The sequence below is a fragment of the Otolemur garnettii genome, unplaced genomic scaffold (genome assembly GCF_000181295.1).
Source record: "Otolemur garnettii isolate 467f Iridium unplaced genomic scaffold, OtoGar3 scaffold00005, whole genome shotgun sequence".
NCBI lineage: Eukaryota > Metazoa > Chordata > Mammalia > Primates > Galagidae > Otolemur > Otolemur garnettii.
Genome location: NW_003852400.1, coordinates 15,091,431 through 15,102,508, shown reverse-complemented (window position 1 = coordinate 15,102,508; position 11,078 = coordinate 15,091,431). Strand labels below are relative to the sequence as shown.

Genomic DNA, 11,078 nt, shown 5'->3' with positions numbered 1-11,078 from the left:
CACCACAATGCCCAGCTATTTTTTGTTGCAGCCGTCATTGTTGTTTGGCGGGCCCGGGCTGGATTCGAACCCCCAGCCTTAGGTGTATGTGGCTGGTGCCTTAGCCACTTGAGCCACAGGCGCCGAGCCACGTTTTCTTTTTTTCTTTTTCTTTTCCTTTTTTTTTTTTTTTTGAGACAAAATCTCACTTTGTCACCCATGGTAGAGTGCTGTGGCTTCACAGCTCATAGCACAAACTCTAACTCTTGGGCTCAAGTAATTCTCTTGCCTCAGCCTCCCGTGTAGCTGAGACTAGTAGGCTTCCTACCCCAGCGCCCAGCTATTTTTACAGATGAGGTCTCACTCTGACTCAGGCTGGTCTGGTCTCAAACCTAGGGGCTCAAGCAATCCACCCGCCTTGGCCTCCCAAGTGCTGGGATTATAGGCGTGAGCCTCTGCACCTGGCCCTACATTTATTTTCTCTACCTAGAAATGAGGAAGAAGTTGGTGTTCAGATCCACAAGCAGCAGTAGAGTTTATGCATTTGAGAGAGAGAGAGTTCAGAGAGTGAGAGTTGTAAGGGTGGTTGTATCTGTGTTCTCATAAATGCTTTCTCATGCGTCCCTGCTGTCGGAACCATTCAATCTGGTGTTCCTTAGGAATATCTCAGAACAGTAGTGCCTGTGGTCAGAGTTCACCACGCCCTAAAGTTAGCCAGTGACACAAGATGTCTCCTCGCTTTCCACCTTTGGTGACGCTCTCCCTCTTGTCTTGGTGACAGTGTGAGAGGAAGCCTCTGTTCAGGCAGGGCTGTGCAGCTCTGGGGGAACCAAATTCAACCATGGACAGGGTCTGCTCAAATACCACATCTTCAGGGAGGGTTCCTCGACCTCTCTTTTATTTTATTTTCTTCTTACCACTTAGCATGTAGAAAGAATAGAGAATGTTTAACATCAAAGTGCTAACCAGGATGGGAGAAGGGCTCTTATGTTGGAGGGACCTGAGATTTTGAGGCCTTAGATGGACTCCTTGAGGGAGGGATTCAACATAGAGGTAAGGGTGGAGATAATGAGATGAGCCAGGACATGGGTGTGGGACTGGCAAAGAAATAGATTGCTTTTCCATCCTTTTCAGGCTGGAAGGAATGGGGGTTGGGGAGTGTTGGCATCTTGTTTTATGAGGATGCCTACTGAAGTAAAGGCTGCAAGAGTGGAACTGGGAACCTAAAGAAAAGTGGAGCTTCAAACCACTTGTCTCTTTCTCTTCTGGAGAGAGGCAGGGATCCAACCCAAAATAAAAGGCCATGGAAGGCCAGGTGCAGTGCCTCAGGCCTATAATTCTAACACCCTGGGAGGCTGAGGCAGGAGGATCACTTGAGGTCAAGAATTTGAGACCAGACTAAGGGAGAGTGAGACCCTGTTACTACTAAAAATAGAAAAATTAAGGCCAGGCACGGTGGCTCACACCTGTAATCCTAGAACTTTGGGAGGCTGAGGCAGGTGGATTGCCTGAGCTCAGGAGTTTGAGACCAGCCTGAGCCAGAGTGAGAGCCTGTCTCTAAAAAGAGCTGGGTGTTGTGATGGGCACCTATAGTTCAAGCTACTCAAGAGGCTTGAGGATTGCTCAAGGATTACTTGAGCCCAAGAGTTTGAGGTTGTTGTGAGCTATGCCACCACAGCACTCTACTGAGGGTGACAATGACTCTGCCTCAAAAAAAATTTAACTCAGTGTGGTGGGACATGCCTGGCAGGAGGATCACTTGAGTCCAGGAGTTTAAGGTTGGAGTGAGCTATGATGATGCCACTGCACTCTAGCCAGGGTGACAGAGTGAGACCCTGTCTGGGGGGAAAAAAAGCCAAGGAAATAACAGGTAAGGGGGCGCTGGCCCCACATACCGAGGGTGGCAGGTTTGAACCTGGCCCCAGCCAAACTGCAACAAAAAAATAGCTGGGCATTGTGGCAGGCGCCTGTAGTCTCAGCTGCTCGGGAGGCTGAGGCAAGAGAATCAATTGAATAAGCCTAAGAGCTGAAGGTTGCTGTGAGCTGTGAAACCATGGCACTCTACCGAGGGCAACAAAGTGAGACTCTGTCTCTTAAAAAAAAGAAATATAGTGAAGGCCTGGCTGAGAAGAGAAGATGTGAATTTGTAGTGAATCCAGTTAGTTCTTTCAAGTAACATTGATCAGTGGGTCCTATGGTTGGCAGAGGGATATGGCCAGTGCCATCAGCCACCCAACAGGTGGCACCTGTGTACAATCGGAAGCTTATTTCTATTCTGGGTAGTGGCATCCCTCATAGGCATGTGGCTTGGCTTTGTGTGATTTAGAAAAAGATGTTCCTGCTTCTGGGTGGAAGCAGGCTGGCGCCAGGGTACACAACTTGGGAGTACCGCACTGGGCTGAACTTTAGCCATCTGGGCATGTGTGGTGGCCCAGTGCAACTGTGAACAAGTGAGGCATGCTCCTTGCTCCCCCAGACCTTATAAGGTAAAGGAGTAAACTGACAGATGAAAGGCTCAGAGCAAACCTTATAGTGGTGTCTAGAAGTGATTGGGAGTTTGGGGGTTACTCAGCACTGAATTTTCAAAGAAAGCATCAGACAAACAGACACATTTACCAGGGAGTTTTCTTTGAATTGCTGAAACTGCCAAGTCCATGCTCAGAAATTGGTAAGGAGCCCTCAAGTCAGCTTTGGTGTAACAGACTGGGAAAGTTCTAGTCAATGGATGTGGGTGAAGGCCACAGTTAGGGGCAGTAGAGGAGTGGAGGGTAAAGGGTTTAGGGAGAGGGATTTGGCATGATAGTAGCTAAAATAATTGTGGTAACTGAAAAGAGGAAGCGAAGAGGTTGACCAGAGGCTGCCCAGGGACCTACATTTAAAAAATACAGGATGTTACTGAAATTGCCATCCTAAGGCAGCTTGTGGAGCTGGAACACTCTAGCCTCCCACTCCTTCCCCGTGTAGTGAGCCGGGGTGAGTACCTGGGAGCATGGGCTCTACTGGGGACAGCATTCAGAGAAGGGCAGCAGGGGAACACCAGGGCTCAGGGGAGCTCTGGGTAGTCCAGGATACAGTTTGCTCACATGGGACAGCTTTCAGAGGTAGGATGGCTGATGGGAAAACACTAGCAGGTGTGGAAAGACTACCCTGGATAGGACCGGGAGCGCCTAGGGAGAAGCATGTGGCTCTGTAGGGCTTTCTGTGTTGCTGTCTGAGGATGACTTACTGAGTCACACAAAGTTTAAAGTTAACACCAAAAATGGAGTTTCAGTCTCCCTCAGGGATGTGGAAGGGAGTGTCTCTATGGCATTGTGCATTGTCTTTTCTGCAAGGAGCTTTCTGTGTTGCTTTGCCTGCCCCTTCTTGGGAACATTGAGAAGCATTGCTGGAGAACCAACTCATCAGCTGGATTTTGAGCTGTGGTGCATTGGAAATCAGTGCTTGATCCTGCTCTGGCAGAAAGTGAGTAACTGGGCTTATACTAAGCTAGGAACACCCGCACCTCAGAGCTTCCTATGGTTTACTATTGCTATTTCATTGCATTCAACAGAGACTTGCCAGGGAATCTGTTAGGGTGTTTTGGGCTCTTGTGGCTGGTGAGCCATGACCCTCCTGTGCTGCTGTCCTGTTGGGTTTCTACCCTGCAGCAGCCAGGCCACATTTCTCTTCTGGTGGGTCAGGCCCCAGATTAGTGGGGAGAGTAGCCTTCCTTGATGAGAGGGACCACTGTTATTGGCCACTTTTACTTTTATAATTCCGTCATTTAACCAACATTCATAGAGTGCCAGCAGTGTGCCACACTGTAGGGGAGGAAAACAAGTACAGTAGTCTCCCCTTATGCAAGGTTTTGCTTTCCTACATATCAATTACCTGTGGTCAACCATGGTCTGAAAATATTACATGAAAAATCACAGAGGTAAACAATTTTTTTTTTTTTTTTGAGACAGAGTCCCACTTTGTCACCCTTGGTAGAGTGCTGTGGCATCATAGCTCACAGCAATCTCAAACTACTGGGCTTAAGCAATTCTCTTGCCTCAGCCTCCCTAGTAGCTGGGACTACAGGTGCCGGCCACAATGCCCAGCTATTTTGTTTTGTTTAGCAGGCCTGGGCGGGGTTCAAACCCATAAGCCCCAGAGCATGTGGTTGGCACCCTAACCACTAAGCTACAGGTACCCCAGAAGTAAACAGTTTTTAAGTTTTTTAAGTTTTAAATTGCACCCACCGTTCTATGTAGTGTGCTGAAATCTTGCTCCATCCTGCCTGGGACATTATAATCATCCCTTTATCCAGCATATCCATGCTGTGTACACTACCCACCTGTTAGTCACTAAGATTGAGAAGACACAGTAATATACATAGGGTTAGGAACTCTCTGCAGTTCCAGGAGTCCACTGAGGGTCTTGGAACACAGGCAATATATTTTACTTCAGTGTGGTAAGTGTAATGTCTCGGCAGAGTGAGCTGGGACCTCTGGGAGAGGAACGTGTCATGTCCTGAGGGGAGGTGTCCAGAAAGGATTTACAGTGGAGGATGTTGGAGTTGAGCTCAGAAGGATAAATATTCAAATGTGAGTGGCATTTTAACCATCCCACCTCCGAAGCCACAGCTCATCGTTTTAGGAACTGTGACCTGACATCGTGTCTTTAGCTTTCCTCTTAGACCAATGTAAAAAATGCTGTGTATGAAATAGCTGCATTTTTTTGTGTTCCTGTATTTGTAACAACTCGTGGGACAGACTCTGTTTAGAGTGAGAAGTTCGTCCTGTCTCCTAATGATCCACTATGCTTTATTTTATTAGTGAGAACTTAAAACCCTGTTGTACTTCAATTCGCTTGGTTGCCAGGAATCTTCATACTGACATTTGAGTTTAAATCAGAAATGTATTCTATAGCCAAACCTTTTCTTTTACTTCTTTCCATTCCCCAAATCACTTCAGGAATTTTGCCTTGGACTTTTGATTGTTGCTTAAATGGGTTAGGGTTTCATTATAGTAACAGAAGTCCTTTAAATCCACTTGGAAGTAGGTAAACATAAATTGCCATGGTAATGGAAGGATGAACACAACATCACTTGTTAGCATTCCACACTCTCCAGGATATTTCCAGGGAGCTGGGGACAGATGCTAGCTTTTGGATATTTGGGATATTGTTGCCAGTTTCCTCCTATGGCCACCTGAGCATTTGAAATGAGTTTGGGGTTCTCTCTGTGGTAGAAAATGCTAGCTAATGACACTCCAGGCAAGTATGGGGGCTCCCTTGCTGTTGAATCACTAGGGAATAAGCCATTTACTCTGGTCCACATGTAGTCTGGAACTGATGATTCAAAACCATAAATTGTTAAAACTGGAAGGGACCGGGTATCACTTGGCCCACATTCGATAGACCAAAATTGGTTAAGGGATCCTTTTGAGGTCTCATAGCTAGCCAGTGGCTCTAATTTTAGTGTGTCTATGTATTATTCTAAAGATTCTTAGAGCTTTTGAACTCATTAGGCTTAGATTTTGCAAAGAACCTTTGATAGGTGTGTGATCTCGGGCAAATCAGTCAGACTTAGTGAACCTAGTTACCCATTGGTAAACTGTGATAATGTATTTCCTACTTGTTTCCCAGGATTACTTAATAGCATCCCAGACACAAGCCATATGCATGTATGCCCATCTTTTTCTCCCTATTTCAAAGGAAGACAAAGACATGACTCTTTTGGGTGGGGGCTGATCTCCACGTGTGCATTTCATCCCAGCTCTTTTTATTTATTTATTTATATATTTTTGCAGTTTTTGGCTGGGGCTAGGTTTGACCCCGTCACCTCCAGCATATGGGGCCAGCACCCTACTCCTTTGAGCCACAGGCGCCACCCTTCATCCCAGCTCTTATGAAACTTGCTCAACTATCAACTCTGTTCATTGGCCCATTTTTTTTTTTTTTTTTTGTAGTGCTTTTGTTCTCCCCTGGATCTTTGTGGAGTTCCTCTTCATGAATCACCTTTTTCCTTACTCAACTGCTAGCTCTCTTTCAGGTTTTGACTTTATCTGGTAGTCTTCTCTTGACTGCCCAAAATACCTCTCCTTTTTTCCTTAGTGTTCTTCAGAGCGCTGGATGGTGTAAACATCTAGCAAGAGTTCAGAAGAGACAGCATTAGGATTGGGAGGGCTTCCATAGTTAATTCTGCTGTTTCTTTGATCTGGATTCACGGTTACATTGATAATGGGTCTGAAGCCAGGACCTTGGTTTGGATAGAGAAAATATTGTGAGAAACACTTCTGCCATATTCTAAATATTCTTTCCCTCCTTAGGAGACCCAAAGGGAACCACTGCATCATAACAATAACTTATGCTCATGAAGATGATTTGAATTCTGTTCTGTGACTATTTTCCTGGCAGGCAGGAAAAATGCTTGGAAAATAATTCAGTGAAGTTTAGATATATTTTCATCAGAATGATTAAAACAAGTTAAGCTTATGTGGATAAATTCAAGAATCTGGAAAAAAATCACTGAGACAATCTTCATTCTTGAAAGATAATCACTAACTGTAGTACTTTGCCAACAGACTTTTTGCAGTGTTGTCTGCCACCTGACATTTTTGTCTAGAACTGGAGTGTACCATTCTAGGTTGTTCTTCTGGTGAGGAGTACAAATGAAACCTTTTCTTTGGGAAAAGCTGGGCAGGCCTGGCATTGAATCCTGTTTTCATCACTTAAGTATTGAGATCTTGGGCAAGTTCTGAATTTTCCTGAGCCAGTTTTACCACCTGTAAAATAGTCATATTATCATTTGATCTGAGGATTTTTAAGATGGTAAGATAAATGAAAACCCTTGGTGTTGTATTTTACCATTAGTTCTTTTTCCCCCTACTTTGATCCTGGTGGGCAACCTGCTGTGTGCCATTTGTAAATGAGTGTGCCATTTTCTTGGCTACCTCTCACCTGAACCTCCTTATTGGCTTGCTGGGAGAGATGTTGTGAGGGATGTAGATCTTCCTAAATGTTTGCAAATCCATAAGGTTGTAGAGAAGCAGATGTTCTTGCTTGATAGAACATAGAAGAGCACAGCTGAAACTTTTTCACAAAGCAACAACAGTAGGGTTCCCCTAAGTAGATTTTGTCCTTATACACATTTTGTTACACACATATACACAGACACACGTACACATGTGTGGGAGTAAGTTCAGGTTGGTAAGTGACTTGTCTGTCCCTGGGTCTCTTCCGTAACAAATGGTCCTAATTTCAGGCTTCTGTGTGCCCTGTGGGTTTCTCTAGCTGAGGTGGTGATTAAGATCTGTTCTGAGTCCTCTAAGTTTAGTAGGATGTGGTTGGAGTTTATAGTTTCTTTTGTCCTGTGACTTTTTTTTTTTTTTTTGTAGAGACAGAGTCTCACTTTATTGCCCTCTGTAGAGTCACACAGCTCACAGCAACCTCCAGCTCCTGGCTTAAGCGATACTCTTGCCTCAACCTCCCAAGTAGCTGAGAATACAGGCACCCACCACAACTCCCAGCTATTTTTTGTTGCACTTCGGCCAGGGCTGGGTTTGAACCCACCACCCTCGGTATATGGAGCTGGCACCCTACCAGCTGAGCCACAGGCACTGCCCCTAATATATATATATATACACACACACACATATATATGTATATGTGTGTATATATATATATTTTTTTTTGCAGTTTTTGGCCGGGGCTGGGTTTGAACCCGCCACCTCCAGCATATGGGGCCAGTGCCCTACTCCTTTGAGCCACAGGCACTGCCCCGTCCTGTGACATTTTTGAAATGGAGTGGCAGTGGTTTGGAGAGTTGTGGTTTGGTCCTCGGTTAGATCAGGCACACCCAGTTTAATACTTGGTTTTCCTACTATTTCCTTCTGAGCTTTGCCCTTTGGATTCTAATCTTTAAAAGCAGACAGTTTGGAAATGGGAATTCATTTGCTGCTCTGATTGTTTCTATGTTCTTCTCTGAGGTCTTATTTATTGGCTGCCCAGTTCCACATCCTGCTGTGCTCAGACCTCATCAGAACAGTCTTTAAGACTACTGATTCATTGAAGGCTCAGCTTTGACTTTTCAACTACTTGGCATTCTCATAGTGTTTCCTAATCAACCTGTTGTATTTAACTTCTTAGTTCCTACACTGGAAACTACTTATGACCAGTGACTTGGATTTAGGAATTCCTAGTTTCAAACTTGTTATATGGCTTTTAGCCATATAACTGAAGCAAGAGGATTGCTTGAGCCCAAGAGAGAGAGGTTGCTGTGAGCTATGATGCCATGGCACTCTACCCACAGCAAAAGCTTGAGATTCTATCTCAAAATAAAAAAATAAAAATAAATAAAACATTCTGTGGTATTGGTTGGGATGGAGATGAGAGTGACAGGAAAACTCAGGGGATGGTAGGACCCCAGGCATCTCATTTAATAATTCTTTTTTCTTATACATATATCTAGGTGTTTCAGTGTTAATAGGAAAGACCACTGCATTGATGGTCTTTGAGATTACTTCCTAGTCTTGGCATTCTATGAGCCTTCTAATAGTATCTCTCTTTTTAGATTAGACAAGGGCACCTAATACTGGTCCAAACTTATCAGCATACTCTACAATTAGGGTTGTGGAACCTGCAGCCTATGGGCTGCATGCAGATTGAGGACTGTTTTGCTTATCTGTGGTGTCAGATATCAAGAAAAGTATGCACAGACCTTTTTTCTTTTTTGTTCATCAACTTTCATTAGTGTTTCTATTGTAATGTGCGGCCAAAGACAACTCATACTCTTTGAATGTGTGGCAGAAAAGAAAAAAGGTTGTATCTAGTCTCGTTCCTGATCATTTTTACCAAAGCTCTGGCCTGGCCATCCCATCCCAGTGCTATCCTTCCCCTTCTGCTCGTATTATTCTTAGCAACACATCAATTATTTGTAAGCCTCCCTTCCCTATTCAGACCTACTCAAGTCTTCCAAGACTTCAGTGTAAATGTCCTGTGCCTTTAAGAAACCTGCCCCAGTTGGCCATTTTTTCCCCACCGTAGGTTTTCTACTCTTAAGGCTCAGCACACTTTTGTAAGCCACCTCAGTACCTAGAATTGGTAGTACTGTTATGAAAGTGACATGGGTCCAAATTACATGGTTTAGAAATTCTTTTTCTCTTTCAGGATCGAATCATCAATTTAGTTGTTGGCAGCTTAACATCTTTATTGATTCTAGTAAGTATTTTTATATTGTGCCTCAGGCTCTGAGCCAAAGTTTGAAAAGTTTGGTACTGTTATTAATTCTCAAAAGAAAATACTTAAATTGGGCAAGGACATGAGTATGTGATGTGTTAAATCATTTTCAGTTTTATTACCACAAATCTGCATTTGGCAACTTGAGTAGCTAATTTGATTTTCACACCCAAACACTACTTGAATATGTGAAATAATGCAAGTCAGATGACCTGGTTTTTAGAATTGGAGTTTGCCATGTTTTCTTGCTTGTAAGGTAAGAAATAACAGTGGATACCAGTAACTTCTTTCAGTTATAACCCACCCTAACTTCTCATTTCTGGTAATACCTTAAATTCTTTTTTTTTAAAGACAGTTTCATTGTGTCACTCTTGGTAGAGTGCTGAGGCATTATAGGTCACAGCAACTTCAAACTCCTGGGCTCAAGTGATTCCTGCCTCAGCCTCCCAAGCAATTGGGACTACAGGTGCTCACCACAATGCCTGGATATTTTCAGAGTTGTGGTCTCACTCTTGCTCAGGCTGGTCTCAAACTCCTGAGTTCAAGTGATCCACCTCCCTCAGCCTCTCAGAATATCAGGATTACAGGTGTGAACATCAAGCCTAGGTCCCTTAAATTCATTTTGTTCCTAAAGAATATCCATTATATTTTTTGATCAAATTAAAAAAGATCTGGCCAGTGTATGGCGATTTTTATCCTATATAATAGTTACTATAGCTGTGTTTTCTACAGTCTGATAGTAACATTTGTCTATAATACATTATCATTAGAGTTTGTTCCATGGCTGCTTAATAAAAAATGATGTGTAATTTTTATCTGTGCAGAACTGTATGGTACTAGAAACACATTTTTTAGTATTTTTCATAATTTTTTTATTTTAGCCTTTTTTTTTGGACCAGGGCCGGGTTTGAACCCACCACTTCCAGTATATGGGGCTGGTGCCCTACTCCTTGAGCCACAGGCAACACCCTATTTTTCATAATATTTAAAGCAAAGCCAGCTTTGCTTATTATTCATTTTGGCAGAAGTATTAAAATGGCTAGAAATTCTTCTAGTATAGGGCTGGGCATGGTGGCTCATGCCGGTCATTCTAGCCGTTTGGGAGGTGGAAGCAGGAGGATCACCTCAGCCCAGGTTGCAGTGGGCTGTGATGATGCGTTGCACTCTGGCTTGAGTGACAGAGCAAGAGCCTGTCCCCCACACCAAAAGAACCCCCACACCAAAACCCTTTTCCATTATAATCTTTTCTTTCTTCTGGGAATGAGGCTTTGAATGATTTTTAATTAGGATTTTGGGGGAGATTTGCTAGTTTTACTGATACTTTGTCTTCTTTCATAAAATGAGGGAAAAGTTAGAAGAGAACATACTAAAAATAGCAATAAAAATTTAATAAAATAGTTGTAAATATGTTTAACATTCCAGAAAACAGACCTGGTGATAGATATAATTATGTAATATGAACCATTTTGTAGTATTACATTGCCTTGATTGTAGCCTAACCAAGTCTTGGAATTACTCTTAAGTCCTTACCCAATTTCTCTCTGTACAGGTAACGCTGATCAGTGCTTTTGTTTTCCCTCAAGTACCTCCAAAACCGTTGAATATATTTTTTGCTGTCTGCATCTCTTTGAGTAGTATTACTGCCTGCATACTTGTGAGTACTGTTTAGAATTTAAGTGTGGTGTTCTTGAAGGCTTAATGTTAAGTGCTTAGGACGGTTTTGCTGGGTCTGTATTAATTACACCCCCACCCCACCCAAAAGGATGTCAGAATTTTCAGTATTGTACATTTTTTTAAAAAGTTTTTTCTCCTCAAAACTAAAATTGTAACCTTAAGGGGCAACACTGTCTTCATGCAAGTTACTGTTCTTAGGGGCAGAGATAGAACACTCTGGATTT

The 11,078-nt window shown here is 43.3% G+C and overlaps 1 protein-coding gene across 2 annotated transcripts in view; it reads left to right on the top strand.

The window, feature by feature from the left end:
• The window catches only part of TMEM243 (transmembrane protein 243), a 21,946-nt gene that overhangs the window by 8,731 nt on the left and 2,137 nt on the right, over positions 1–11,078 (top strand). For both annotated transcript variants that reach the window (XM_023518816.1, XM_003782638.3), the window contains 2 exons: positions 9,112–9,162; positions 10,730–10,834. In XM_023518816.1, the coding sequence (XP_023374584.1) occupies positions 9,112–9,162; positions 10,730–10,834 (156 nt within the window). The remainder of the gene's footprint in view (positions 1–9,111; positions 9,163–10,729; positions 10,835–11,078) is intronic.